Here is a 15,434-nt window from a genome sequence, read left to right on the forward strand (position 1 = left end):
CCAACGCCATCCTGCTTCTTGTGCCGCCTTGTCGGTTTACATGAGCGACAGCCGTGATGTTGTCTGACTGAATCAGTACCAGCTGGTTTTGAAGCAGGGGTTCTGCTTGACTTAGGGCATTGTAAATGGCCCCTAGGTCCAGCATATTTGTGTGTAGGGAAGTCTCCTGACTCGACCATTGTCCTTGGAATTTTCTTCCCTGAGTGACTGCTCCCCAACCTCGGAGGCTTGCATCCGTGGTCACCAGGACCCAGTCCTGAATGCCGAATCTGCGGCCCTCGAGAAGATGAGCACTCTGCAGCCACCACAGCAGAGACACCCTGGCCCCGGGGACAGGGTGATCAGCCGATGCATTTGAAGATGCGATCCTCACTTGACTAACAGGTCCCACTGAAAGTTCCTTGCATGGAACCTGCCGAAGGGAATTGCTTCGTAAGCAGCTACCATCTTTCCCAGGACTTGCGTGCAATGATGCACCGACACCTGTTTTGGTTTTAGGAGGTCTCTGACCAGAGATGACAACTTCTTGGCCTTCTCCTCCGGGAGAAACACCTTCTTCTGTTCTGTGTCCAGAAACATGCCCAATATCAGCAGACGCGTTGTAGGAATCAGCTGCGACTTTGGGATATTCAGAATCCAGCCGTGCTGTTGTAACACTTCCTTAGATAGTGCTACACCGATCAACAACTGCTCCTTGGACCTCGCCTTTATAAGGAGATCGTCCGAGTACAGGATTATTATAACTCCCGTCTTTCGAAGGAGTATCATCATTTCGGCCATTACCTTGGTACACACCCTCGGTGCCGTGGACAGACCAAACGGCAACGTCTGGAATTGGTAATGGCAGTTCTGTACCACAACCTTGAGGTACTCCTGGTAAGGTGGGTAAATGGGGACATTTAGGTAAGCCTCCATGATGTCCAGTGACACCATAAAATCCCCCTCTTCCAGGCTTGCAATAACCGCCCTGAGCGATTCTATTTTGAACTTTAACTTCCTTATGTAAGTGTTCAAGGATTTCAAATTTAGAATGGGTCTCACCGAACCGTCTGGTTTCGGTATCACAAACATTGTGGAATAGTAACCTCGTCACTGTGGAAGGAGAGGAACTTTGATTATCACCTGCTGGAGGTACAGCTTGTGAATTGCCGCCAGTACTACCTCCCTTTCCTTGGGAGTAGCAGGCAAGGCTGATTTGAGGTAACGGCGAGGGGGAGACGTCTCGAACTCCATCTTGTATCCCTGAGATACCTGTAGAACCCAGAGATCCACCCGTGAGCGAACCCCCTGGTCGCTGAAGTTCCGGAGACGGGCCCCCACCGCACCTGGCTCCACCTGTGGAGCCCCAGCGTCATGCGGTGGACTTAGTGGAAGCAGGGAAGGATATTTGTTCCTGGGAACTGGCTGTCTGGTGCAGCTTTTTCTCTCTACCCCTGCCTCTGGGCTGAAAGGACGCGCCTCTTACCCGCTTGCCTTTCTGAGGCTGAAAGGACTGTACTTGATAATACGGTGCTTTCTTAGGCTGTGAGGGAACCTGAGGTAAAAAAGTCGACTTCCCAGCTGTTGCTGTGGACACGAGGTCCGAGAGACCGTCCCCAAACAGTTCCTCACCCTTATAAGGCAAAACTTCCATGTGCCTTTTAGAATCAGCATCACCTGTCCACTGCCGAGTCCATAATACTCTCCTGGCAGAAATGGACATTGCATTAATTCTAGATGCCAGCCGGCAAATGTCCCTCTGTGCATCTCTCATATATAAGACTACGTCTTTAATATGCTCTATAGTTAGCAAAATAGTATCTCTGTCAAGGGAATCAATGTTATCTGACAGGGAATCAGACCATGCTGCTGCAGCACTACACATCCATGCTGAAGCAATAGCAGGTCTCAGTATAGTACCTGAGTGTGTATACACAGACTTCAGGATAGCCTCCTGCTTTCTATATGCAGGCTCCTTTAAGGCGGCCGTATCCTGAGACGGCAGTGCCACCTTTTTTGATAAGCGTGTGAGCGCCTTGTCCACCCTAGGGGATGTCCCCCAGCGTAACCTATCCGTTGGCGGGAAAGGGTACGCAGTCAGTAACCTCTTAGAAATTACTAGTTTCTGATCAGAGGAACACCACGCTTCTTCACACAGTTCATTCAACTCATCAGATAGGGGAAAAGTCACTGGCTGCTTTTTCTTCCCAAACATAATACCCTTTTTTGTGGTAACCGTGTTTATGCCAGCAATGTGTAAAACATCTTTCATAGCCGTAATCATACATCGGATGGCCCTTGTGGACTGTACATTTATCTCATCCTCGTCGACACTGGAGTCAGACTCCGTGTCGACATCTGTGTCTGCCATCTGAGTCAGCGGGCGTTTTTGAGCCCCTGATGGCCTCTGAGACTCCTGGGCAGGTGCGGGCTGAGATGCCGACTGTCCCATGGCTGTCACGTCGTCAAAACTTTTATGTAAGGAGTTGACACTGTTGGTTAAAACCTTCCACATATCCATCCACTCCGGTGTCGGCACCGCAGGGGGCGAAATCACACTTATCGGCTCCTGCACAGCCTCCACGTAAGCGTCCTCATCAAACATGTCGACACAGCCGTACCGACACACCGCACACACACAGGGAATGCTCTGAATGAGGACAGGACCCCACAAAGTCCTTTGGGGAGACAGAGAGAGAGTATGCCAGCACACACCACAGCGCTATATAATCAGGGATTTACACTAACAAAAGCGATTTTCCCTATAGCTGCTTTTATATATAGTTTGCGCCTAAATTTAGTGCCCCCCCTCTCTTTTTTACCCTTGATGCCTGGAAACTGCAGGGGAGAGCCTGGGGAGCTGTCTTCCAGTGGAGCTGTGAAGAGAAAATGGCGCGGGTGTGCTGAGGAAGATAGCCCCGCCCCCTTCTCGGCGGACTTCTCCCGCATTTTTATCTGTATAATGGCGGGGGATTATGCACATATACAGCTTAAAAGCTGTATTATGTGTCAATTAGCCATGTAAGGTACTCTAATTGCTGCCCAGGGCGCCCCCCCCAGCGCCCTGCACCCATCAGTGACCGGAGTGTGTGGTGTGCATAGGGAGCAATGGCGCACAGCTGCAGTGCAGTGAGCTACCTTAATGAAGACCGAAGTCTTCAGCCGCCGATTTTCAGGATTCTCTTCTGTCTTCTGGCTCTGCAAGGGGGACGGCGGCGCGGCTCCGGGACCGGACGATTGAGGTCGGGCCCTGTGTTCGATCCCTCTGGAGCTAATGGTGTCCAGTAGCCTTAGAAGCCCAAGCTAGCTGCAAGCAGGTAGGTTCGCTTCTCTCCCCTCAGTCCCTCATAGCAGTGAGTCTGTTGCCAGCAGATCTCCCTGAAACTAAAAAACCTAACAAATACTTTCTTTTTCTAGATGCTCAGGAGAGCCCCTAGTGTGCAACCAGCTCGGGCCGGGCACAGATTCTAACTGAGGTCTGGAGGAGGGGCATAGAGGGAGGAGCCAGTGCACACCAGATAGTACCTAATCTTTCTTTTAGAGTGCCCAGTCTCCTGCGGAGCCCGTCTATTCCCCATGGTCCTTACGGAGTACCCAGCATCCACTAGGACGTCAGAGAAAAGGGAATTATCAGACTGGCCCTGGGTGAATTTTGCAGGACACTTCTGACACTGAAAAATCTTCTGTGCTGCCTTTGAGCCCTTTCCAGCCATGGCAGCACCTGTCACACTCCCCCACACACACAGCAATAGGCAGAAGGGGAGGGAGGGGGGGTGAGAGCAGGGAGAAGTGCAGCCACAGCAACCCACTGAAACTTGCACGCAACTGTGCAGAGTCAGGCCTAATAATAAAGTATAGGTGCCTCAACGATCCCTAGTGCCCCCTGTCCCCACTGAAACTGCTCACTGTGCTGGGTCTGAGTCTCCCCTCTCCGCGGTGCAGCGTTGAGAAATGGCCGCCCGCGCGCGCTGAACCCGGCTGTGTAGAGCGAGATTAAGCTCCCCCCCCCCCCCCCTGTCAAAGCGCCAGATTCAAAACTGCAAAGGCGCCTCTGAAACATCTCTGTGCCGGCTCAGTGAGCCGCGCTGAGTGGGGCGTGGGAGGACAGTGAGCCGCGGCCGGGGAGCAGAGCGGGGAGCGGGAGGAGGGAGATTTGTACTCACTGCCGCTGCTGCTGTACTGATGGAGTGGCCCCAACACGCGCCGCACGCAGTGGTGTCCGGCCACTATACTTACTGCTGCCAAGCTGACCGAGATTTTCTGCTGACGGAGCGGCCCCGACACGCGCCGCACGCAATGGTGTCCGGCCAGCTCCGGAGAGCTCAGTGTCTCCTTCAGCCGGGGACCATCCCAAGCCGCACGCAGCTGCGATGGAACCCCGCCGGCAGCTCCCGCGGTGCGGACTGGCAGTGGCAGAGCTGGCAGTCTGTGAAGAAAGAAAAAATTTTTTTTTTAAAGAGAAAACCCAAGAGTGACCAGCTCCCTTGGGCACTAAAAAAAAAAAGAGGATTTTGGTACTTACCGATAAATCCATTTCTCTGAATCCTCTAGGGGACACTGGAATTCCACTTAGACATTAGGGTGTGAAGTCTGTGAACCGGAGGTGTGGCACAAATCTAAAAATTTGCATTGACTGCACAGTCGGCTCCTCCCCCCTCACGCCCCTCATGCCTCACTTTTGAAAATTGGACCGAGTTGAGGACACGTACGAGAGCCTATGGCGAGGAACCGAACCGTGCAACATGTCAAACAGCATCCAAGAACATCTGTAAAAGACAACCAACGCTGTTTGTACGAAATGTATAAACAAGAACTATTAACACCGCAGGACTGACAGCACAGAGGCGGGCGTCCAGTGTCCCCTAGAGGATTCAGAGAAATGGATTTATCGGTAAGTACCAAAATCCTCTTTTCTCTATCATCCACTAGGGGACACTGGAATTCCACTTCGACATTAGGGGACGTCCCAAAGTTATCTCCGAGGGAGGGACTGCTGTCTGTTGTCTGCAAAACGAAACGTCCAAAGTTAGCATCTTCAGACGCAAAGGTATCAAACTTATAAAATCTCGCGAACGTGTGGGCTGAGGACCACGTCGCCGCTCTGCAAAGTTGAGTAGTGGAAACTCCTCAGGCAGCCGCCCAGGAGGCACCCACTGATCTAGTGGTATGCGCACTTGTCCGCAATGGAACCTGTTTACCACTGGAAATATACGCTTGCCTAATAGCCAGTCTAATCCATCGAGCTAGGGACTGCTTAGAAGCCGGCCAACCCTTCTTTGGCCCATCATAAAGTACGAATAAATGATCTGACTTCCGAAAGGACGATGTAACCTGTACGTACACCCTTAAAGCTCGTACTACATCCAATGACATATCCCCATCTGCTATATTCTGAAAAGATGGAACCACAATTGGTTGGTTTACATGAAAACCCGAAACAACCTTAGGAAGGAAATCCGCCCTTGTACGAAGTTCCGCCCTATCATCATGAAAAATCAAAAAGGGACTTTTACATGACAAGGCTCCCAACTCCGAGACCCTTCTGGCCGAAGCTAAGGCTAACAACAATGTTACCTTCCAAGAAAGATATTTTAGATCTGATCGTATTAATGGTTCAAACAAAGGGGATTTTAAAAAATCTAACACCAAATTCAGGTCCCACGGTGCCGTGGGGGAACGAAAAGGGGGTTGTATCCTTAGCACTCCTTGTAAAAAAGTTTGTACCTCTGGCAAGGATGCCAACCGTTGTTGAAAAAGAATAGAAAGCGCCGACACCTGAACTTTCAGAGATCACCGTCGCAGGCCTAATGTCAGGCCTGCTTGAAGGAACAGTAAAAGTCTGGATAAGTGGAAGGATTTCGAATCCCATCCACGTTCCTGACACCAGTCTATATATTTCTTCCAAATTCTATAATAATGTCCCGCTGTAACCGGCTTTCTAGCCGCAATCATCGTAGGAATAGCCAATCTCGGTATTCCCCTGTTTCTTAAGATCCGGGTTTCAACAGCCACGCCGTCAAACGCAGTGTGTTCAGATCTGGGTGAAGAAACGGTCCTTGAGATAGTAGGTCCTCTCTTTGAGGTAACCTCCACGGGTTTTCTGACAGCAATCCCTGTAGGTCTGAGTACCAACTCCTGCGTGGCCAATCTGGTGCGATCAGAATCGCCCACACTCGTTCTCGCTTTAACCGTTTCAGAATTCTTGGTATGAGAGGGAAAGGTGGAAAGATGTACACCTTTTCGTAATCCCAAGGAAGTGTCAACGCATCTACTCCTTCTGCTGCAGTATCCCTTGTCCTGGATACATATCTGGGCAGCTGGTGGTTCTGTCTCGATGCCATGAGGTCGATTTGTGGAAGACCCCATTTCTTCACTACCATCTTGAAAATCCGCGGATGAAGACACCACTCTCCCGGATGCATGTCTTGTCGACTGAGATAATCTGCTTCCCAGTTTTCCACTCCTGGAATGAATATCGCCGAGAGTATGATGTTTCGCCTTTCCGCCCACAACAGGATCTTTGTTGATTCTTTCAACGCCATCTTGCTCTTCGTTCCCCCTTGACGGTTTATGTAAGCCGTCGTCGTGACATTGTCCGATTGTATCCGTACTAACTGACCTATGACCAGATTCTCTGCCAGTAAGAGTGCGTTGTAAACAGCTCTTAGTTCGAGAATGTTTATGGGTAATTTGCTCTCTTGAGGCGTCCACCTTCCTTGAAATTGATGCTCTTCCAGGACGGCTCCCCAACCTCTGAGACTGGCGTCCGTTGTCAGAATCCTCCAGTCCCACATGCCGAATCTCTTCCCCGTTGCGAGATTCTTGTGTATCAACCACCACGTCAGGGAGATACGTACCTGTGGTTGAAGCTTGATTCTCCGATGAAGTAGCCAATGCGAACCTGCTCCTTGAGCAATGAGATTCATTTGAAAGGGTCGGGAATGAAGTCTTCCGAACTGGATCGCTTCGAACGACGCTACCATCTTCCCTAGAAGTCGTACACAGAGATGTAGAGATACCGTCTGTGCCTCTAATTACTTGAGACACCAACTTCCGTATGTCCTGAATCTTGGATTCTGGCAGAAAAATTCTCAATTTCACCGTGTCCAATATAAGACCTAGGAACTGAATCCGTTGTGATGGAATGAGGTTGGATTTCTTGAAGTTCACTATCCATCCGTGTTGAATGAGGAATTGGTGAGATGTGTGAGCATCCTGTATCAGCTTCTCCTGAGAAGAGGCTTTGATTAGGAGATCGTCTAGATAAGGTATTATAGTGACTCCCCTTATTCTCAATTCTGCCACCATGACCGCCATGATCTTTGTGAAGATTCTCGGGGCTGAAGACAGACCGAACGGTAGGGCTCTGAATTGATAATGATCCTTCACCAATGCAAACCGTAGGTAAGCTTGGTGGGGAGACCAAATTGGGATATGCAGGTATGCATCCTTTATGTCCATGGATATCATGAACTCCTTGTGTTCTAGACCTGCAATGACCGACTGTATTGATTCCATCTTGAATTTGTAAATTCTTATAAATTGGTTTAAAACTTTTAAATTTAGAATCGGTCTGACTGTTCCGTCTGGTTTTGGCACGACAAAAAGACTGGAATAAAAACCTGATCCTCTCTGAGGGGTAGGAACTGGAACAATAACCTCTGACTGTAGCAATTTCTGAATTGCGGAAAGTAACGCCTTTGCTTTCTGAGGGCACCGAGGTAAGCCTGTCGTAAAAAATTGACTGTGAGGTCTCTCTTGAAAATCCATCTTGTACCCCTGAGAGATTATGCTGTTTATCCAGTTCTCTGAAGAGGTGTTGGCCAATGCGTCCTGGAACCCCTCCAGTCGTGCGCCCACCAGGGGAGACCCCAGATGAGCTGGGAGACCGTCATGCCACGGTCTTTTCAGCAGGTTTATCCTGCTTTCTGTTTGTTGCCTGTGAGCGGCCTCTACCTCTGCCCCCACGTGACTGTCCACCAAAACCTCTTCCTCTGCCTCGAAAGGACTGAGATCTGAAGGAATTAAACGTTGGTCCCGAATAACCCCTCTTAACCTGTGAAATGGTTCTTGTATAAGGAGTGGGCAGGAATGTGGACTTTCCAGCTGTAGCCTGGGAAATCCATTTGTCCAATTCTGGACCGAAAAGCGTGTCACCCGCAAAGGGAATAGCTTCCACTGCCTTCTTAGTGTCAGAATCTCCCTGCCATTCTCTAAGCCATAATATTCTCCTTGCTGAAATGGCCGATGCGGATATGCGTGATGCAATCCTACTGGCATCCTTAGACGCCTGACATAAATATGACGCTGATTCTCGAATGTGTTCTGCCAGATGAGTAATCTCTTCTAAGCTATTTTCCTCTTCAATAGCTTGTATAATACGGCTCGCCCATGCTCCCATGGCCTTGTTGACCCAAGCACAGATGAGGGTAGGCCTCTGTGCTGCACCTGCTGCTACAAAAATCGACTTTAAAGCTGTGTCAACCTTACGATCTGAGACATCCTTTAAAGTCGTTACATTAGGTATCGGCAAGATTGTCTTTTTTGACAATCTACCTAGGGAAGCATCCACTACCGGTGGATTTTCCCATCTATCCATCACTCCCTTAGGTAAAGGATACGTTACCTGAAACCGTTTTGGGAATTGGAAGCGTTTATCAGGTTGTTTCCAAGCTTCCTCCATTTGATTCTGGAGGGACCTAGGAATGGGAAACACTGCTGAACATGGTTTCTGAGACTCGAATAAATCGAATTCCTCAGGTTCCTTAACCTCTTCACCTTTAAAATCCAGTATTTCTTTAACTGCCTCAATTAAAGAATCAATACCTGAGATCGCTGAATCCTCTTCTGTGGAATCAGCATCCGGGTTAGGTTCAATTAACTCACCTTCCTCCGTATCCATAAGGAGGCCCTCCTCGTCATCCGTTACCTGAACAACTGGAAGGGGTCTTTTAACTGCCTTGCGCACAATCGTATCTGGTTGTGCGGGTAGCGATAATCTAATGAGGAATTCTTCCATTGTTTTTGAGAACCCTGCAGCCCACTCTGATTGTTGCTTGCGTGATTCTGCCATTTCCTTGGATATTTTGTCCGTAAGAACATCCTCCCATGACCGTGATGGAGCACTGCTCCCCGGCTGTGCGCCCTTGTCTACGCAGGATTCGCACACCCCCGAATTGCCAATCCTCGTGCTTTTCTTATTACATTTCATACACACGTAATATGACTTAGATGTCTTGGTTGCTGCCTTAGACATGCTGAGCCCTTTAGTTGACAATTTAAACAAAACTTTCACCCTTTATTCAGGAAAAGAAAGTTTGTAGTATATGACGGGAGTGAAGTGTTTAGAACCGGCTGTATTAAGTCTTGTTTAAGATATGTAAATGGAAAAACTTACTTTACAAAAAAAAATAAAAAAATTAATAAATAAAACCCCAGCCGGTTTGCAGCCCTCACAGACCCAGCTGTCAATCAGCTACAGTGATCGGGTTGTCCACGTACTCCCAGTATTTTCCTCAGGATCTTTGATCAGAAGTCCTTTGAAAATATAAACAATAATATTAATTATTCCACAGGAGATCCTCATTTTAGCCTATATAAGTTTTTACCAGCAGGAGGAGTCTTATATAACCCCTATTATCATCTATACGAGGGGGAGGGATTACTGTCTCCCTCAGGATGGCGCCTATTTGTAAAATTAAAATGGCCGCCACTGCATATTTTTATGAGGATCGTTATTGTGCTCCCCTGTTACTGTTGTATGTATACATATAGTTGTGTCTCCCCTTGGCCGTCACTAACCTTTCATATGGTCATATACGCGCCGCACCGGGAGCCTGTCTATTCCCCCGTGCGCCGCGTGTTTTCCCCGCCGTGCGGCTCTATTCTCCGTCCGGCGCGAGTAGTGTGAGTGACTGCTCTCCTTGCGCGCAGCCCAGCGGTGCCCGACGTCGCCTTGGAAACCGGCTCTCCCCGCTGCTGGGCGCGCGCTATGTATTCTGTATTAGTGGAGACCGGTGAATTACTCCGGTCTCCTAGTGGGAAGGAGGGGGGGAAATTATTAATATTAAATGAGCCCACTGTTTAAGACTAACGTAACCTCTACCTGCAGGGACTTATTAAATCTTTATAGGGCCCATATTATCACCAGTACTCACTCAGATCTTTTATAGAGGATCTCCTGAGGAGAGATGCCGATCCCTTCAGAAGGGATCTTTGTCTCTCAATTATCTTCAGGCCTTTTGTCCCCCTTTTCCTAGGTTGACGCAGCCTGGCAGTAGTTTTAGTCAGGAGCTATCTGCTCCTACGTGCTTACACCTCAAGCACAATTTTCAAAACTGAGGCATGAGGGGCGTGAGGGGGGAGGAGCCGGCTGTGCAGTCAATGCAAATTTTTAGATTTGTGCCACACCTCCGGTTCACAGACTTCACACCCTAATGTCTAAGTGGAATTCCAGTGTCCCCTAGTGGATGAAAGAGAAAGACTGGCTTGGAGGGGGGACATAGTAGGGGAGGAGCTAGCCACAGTGTTAGAGTTTTAAAGTGCCAGCTCCCAGTTACTGCCTACTATATCCCCATTGTAACTGCTCTCCAGTGTCCCCTAGTGGATGAAGGAGAAAGAGAAGGTGGAAGGGGGTTCTGTTAGCTATGAGCAATCAGGCTCTTAACAGCAACTTGGACAAGGGACAACAGTTTAAAGAAAGATGTGCAAAGAGGGTAGCCTAGGAGAAAGATCCTTGGGTCTTTAAGTATTGGGGTTTCAAGTAGGTTAGACAGGAATGTATGAACAGAGGTCCAAAAAGATTCAAGTAGGGGACAGGTCCAACCGACATGAGCGCGAGTCCCCCAAAAGGCAAGCAGAAGAGTGAGGCAGTGGGAAACTTTTTGGATAGTCGCACTGGGGCACAGTACCAGTAAAGAGTGATAGATATAGGAAATGCCCCACACTGAGAAATGATATTCTAACTGTAGTATATAAAAGAAAAGACATGTGCAGAGAGTAGCTGGATATTACATCCAACTCTGTCGGCTCCCAATTATTTAGTCCCATTACGGCTATAAACATTAGTTACGCTATACTTATCCACGCTTATCACATTTATACTAATTTATAATACACCACACACAAGTGCTTGATTTTTTCTGCATTTTTGCTCAAAATGAGCGAGTTCACTGGACTGGAGCCTGTGGTAAGGAGCATAGAAAGTGCCTTATTTGAAAATATTCAAAGGAGTTGAGCGGTTGGGCAGGAGATTTCTGTTGTAAATTGAGCATGGAATTTAAGGGACACTGGGACAGATGTATTAAGCCTGGAGAAGTGATAAATCAGTGATAAGTGCAAGGTGATAACGCACCAGCCAATCGAATTCAATATGTAAATTGACAGTTAGGAGCAGATTGGCTGGTGCGTTAACTGTCAATTTATATATTGGATTCGATTGGCTGGTGCGTTATCACCTTGCACTTATCACTGCTTTATCACTTCTCCAGGCTTAATACATTTGCCCCATTGTTATTCATGGCTCTACAAGAGTAGTATGCAAACCTGGTAGAAAATCAGGATGGTTTCATATAGGAGTGAGGGGGGATACAGGGGAGGTAACGGAAAATATATAGAGTATATATAAAATAGAGAGTCCAAATGTGTAGAAGGAATTTAAAGGGTTGGAGGGAGGCTAGAGGAGGGAGGACAGCATTTCTGCGGTAGGCCTCATAGGGAGAACAGTTGTGGAGAGTATATAGAGTTGTATTCAATATCGAGCCAGGAGGTCATCCAGGCGGGGGGAGTAGGAGGCGGCAATTTGTGAAAAGGGCGAGGCCAGTTAGTAGAATGTATTATCAAGGAGTCTCCTACAACCCCTGGAAACTGTATTTTTTGAGGGATTGCTGCTTTAAAGTACAAACTTTAAGATACAATGGGCCGGATTCAAATGTCATCCCCGTCCCCCCCAGCTCCCTCCCGCAGCTATTCTAATGTGGCTGCGGATGAGTGCGACAAGTTTATTTTATCAGGGGTAGCGAGCTGAAATGCGCATATAGAGACTTTTTTGGGCACCCAAACATGTATTTTCACGCTCGCGCCCATTACTTTAGTTGGGATTTGGTGCTTTGCGCGCCTAAACCAGAGTGTAATGGGCTCGATCAGTGTGGTAAGTGTGGGCATTTGAATATCGCCCTGCGATTACCTATCACTTTAGACGGGAGATCGAGGGTGCAATAACATTTGAATCCCCCCCCCAGTGAATGAAAAAAACCTAACTTTTCAGATATGGGCATAAACCATTCAAACAGTACATAGAAAATCTATTGTATCCTTTAACATCACAGAATCACACAATGATGACAGCAGTACACTTCATACCGTGTTTAAGTTTAGATAACATTGATTTCTCTGAATCCACAGATGCACTTTTGCCCACCAACAGTCTTTTAGCAAGGTCTTTCTTGTAAAATGCCTCAAACACATCTTTGCCTGCAGGATAAAATAATAATTAGTTAAAAAGAAGGATAAAATAGAAGGGTAAAAGGTTAAGAAAGCAAAAATAAGAATTTACTTACCGATAATTCTATTTCTCATAGTCCGTAGTGGATGCTGGGGACTCCGTAAGGACCATGGGGAATAGCGGCTCCGCAGGAGACTGGGCACATCTAAAGAAAGCTTTAGGACTATCTGGTGTGCACTGGCTCCTCCCCCATGACCCTCCTCCAAGCCTCAGTTAGGATACTGTGCCCGGACGAGCGTACACAATAAGGAAGGATTTTGAATCCCGGGTAAGACTCATACCAGCCACACCAATCACACCGTATAACCTGTGATCTGAACCCAGTTAACAGCATGATAACAGAGGAGCCTCTGAAAGATGGCTCACAACAATAATAACCCGATTTTTGTAACAATAACTATGTACAAGTATTGCAGACAATCCGCACTTGGGATGGGCGCCCAGCATCCACTACGGACTATGAGAAATAGAATTATCGGTAAGTAAATTCTTATTTTCTCTAACGTCCTAAGTGGATGCTGGGGACTCCGTAAGGACCATGGGGATTATACCAAAGCTCCCAAACGGGCGGGAGAGTGCGGATGACTCTGCAGCACCAAATGAGAGAACTCCAGGTCCTCCTCAGCCAGGATATCAATTTTGTAGAATTTTACAAACGTATTTGCTCCTGACCAAGTAGCTGCTCGGCAAAGTTGTAAAGCCGAGACCCCTCGGGCAGCCGCCCAAGATGAGCCCACCTTCCTTGTGGAGTGGGCATTTACAGATTTTTGGCTGTGGCAGGCCTGCCACAGAATGTGCAAGCTGAATTGTACTACAAATCCAACGAGCAATAGTCTGCTTAGAAGCAGGAGCACCCAGCTTGTTGGGTGCACACAGGATAAACAGCGAGTCAGATTTCCTGACTCCAGCCGTCCTGGAAACATATATTTTCAGGGCACTGACAACGTCTAGCAACTTGGAGGCCTCCAAGTCCCTAGTAGCCGCAGGCACCACCAATAGGTTGGTTCAGGTGAGACGCTGAAACCACCTTGGGGAGAAACTGAGGACGAGTCCTCAATTCCGCCCTGTCCGAATGGAAAATCAGATAAGGGCTTTTTCAGGATAAAGCCGCCAATTCTGACACGCGCCTGGCCCAGGCCAGGGCCAACAGCATGACTACTTTCCATGTGAGATATTTTAACTCCACAGATTTAAGTGGTTCAAACCAATGTGACTTTTGGAACCCAAAACTACATTGAGATCCCAAAGTGCCACTGGAGGCACAAAAGGAGGCTGTATATGCAGTACCCCTTTTACAACGTCTGAACTTCAGGGACTGAAGCTAGTTCTTTTTGGAAGAAAATTGACAGGGCCGAAATTTGAACCTTAATGGACCCCAATTTCAGGCCCATAGACACTCCTGTTTGCAGGAAATGTAGGAATCGACCCAGTTGAATTTCCTCCGTCGGGCCTTACTGGCCTCGCACCACGCAACATATTTACGCCAAGTGCGGTGATAATGTTTTTGCGGTTACATCCTTCCTGGCTTTGATCAGGATAGGGATGACTTCATCCGGAATGCCTTTTTTCCTTCAGGATCCGGCGTTCAACCGCCATGCCGTCAAACGCAGCCGCGGCAAGTCTTGGAACAGACAGGGTCCTTGCTGGAGCAGGTCCCTTCTTAGAGGTAGAGGCCACGGATCCTCCGTGAGCATCTCTTGAAGTTCTGGTTACCAAGTCCTTCTTGGCCAATCCGGAACCACGAATATAGTGCTTACTCCTCTCCATCTTATCAATCTCAGTACCTTGGGTATGAGAGGCAGAGGAGGGAACACATACCCTGACTGGTACACCAACGGTGTTACCAGAGCGTCTACAGCTTATTGCCCGAGGGTCCCTGGACCTGGCGCAATACCTGTCGAGTTTTTAATCATGTGGAAGACTTCTGGGTGAAGTCCCCACTCTCCCGGGTGGAGGTCGTGCTGAGGAAGTCTGCTTCTCAGTTGTCCACTCCCGGAATGAATACTGCTGACAGTGCTATCACATGATTTTCCGCCCAGCGAAGAATCCTTGCAGCTTCTGCCATTGCCCTCCTGCTTCTTGTGCCACCCTGTCTGTTTACGTGGGTGACTGCCGTGATGTTGTCCGACTGGATCAACACCGGCTGACCTTGAAGCAGAGGTCTTGCTAAGCTTAGAGCATTGTAAATGTCCCTTAGCTTCAGGATATTTATGTGAAGTGATGTCTCCAGGCTTGACCATAAGCCCTGGATATTCCTTCCCTGTGTGACTGCTCCCCAGCCTCGCAGGCTGGCATCCGTGGTCACCAGGACCCAGTCCTGAATGCCTAATCTGCGGCCCTCTAGAAGATGAGCACTCTGCAACCACCACAGGAGGGACACCCTTGTCCTTGGTGACAGGGTTATCCGCTGATGCATCTGAAGATGCGATCCGGACCATTTGTCCAGCAGGTCCCACTGGAAAGTTCTTGCGTGGAATCTGCCGAATGGGATTGCTTCGTAGGAAGCCACCATTTTACCCAGAACCCTTGTGCATTGATGCACTGAGACTTGGCTCGGTTTTAGGAGGTTCCTGACTAGCTCGGATAACTCCCTGGCTTTCTCCTCCGGGAGAAACACCTTTTTCTGGACTGTGTCCAGGATCATCCCTAGGAACAAAAGACACGTCGTCGGAACCAGGTGCGATTTTGGAATATTGAGAATCCAATCGTGCTGCCGCAACACTACCTGAGATAGTGCTACACCGACCTCCAACTGTTCCCTGGATCTTACCCTTATCAGGGAATTGTCCAAGGAAGGGATAACTAAAATTCACTTCCTTCGAAGGAATATCATCATTTCGGCCATTACCTTGGTAAAGACCCGGGGTGCCGTGTACCATCCATACGGCAGCGTCTGAACTGATAGTGACAGTTCTGTACCATAAACCTGAGGTACCCTTGGTGAGAAGGGTAA

At 48.4% G+C, this 15,434-nt stretch overlaps 1 protein-coding gene across 2 annotated transcripts in view; it reads right to left on the reverse strand.

Annotated features, from left to right (window-relative positions):
- CUL4A (cullin 4A) overlaps positions 1-15,434 on the reverse strand; it is a 242,315-nt gene that overhangs the window by 94,819 nt on the left and 132,062 nt on the right. For both annotated transcript variants that reach the window (XM_063953120.1, XM_063953119.1), the window contains exon 14: positions 12,340-12,450. In XM_063953120.1, the coding sequence (XP_063809190.1) occupies positions 12,340-12,450 (111 nt within the window). The remainder of the gene's footprint in view (positions 1-12,339; positions 12,451-15,434) is intronic.

Source organism: Pseudophryne corroboree, chromosome 2, assembly GCF_028390025.1.
Source record: "Pseudophryne corroboree isolate aPseCor3 chromosome 2, aPseCor3.hap2, whole genome shotgun sequence".
Classification (NCBI taxonomy): domain Eukaryota; kingdom Metazoa; phylum Chordata; class Amphibia; order Anura; family Myobatrachidae; genus Pseudophryne; species Pseudophryne corroboree.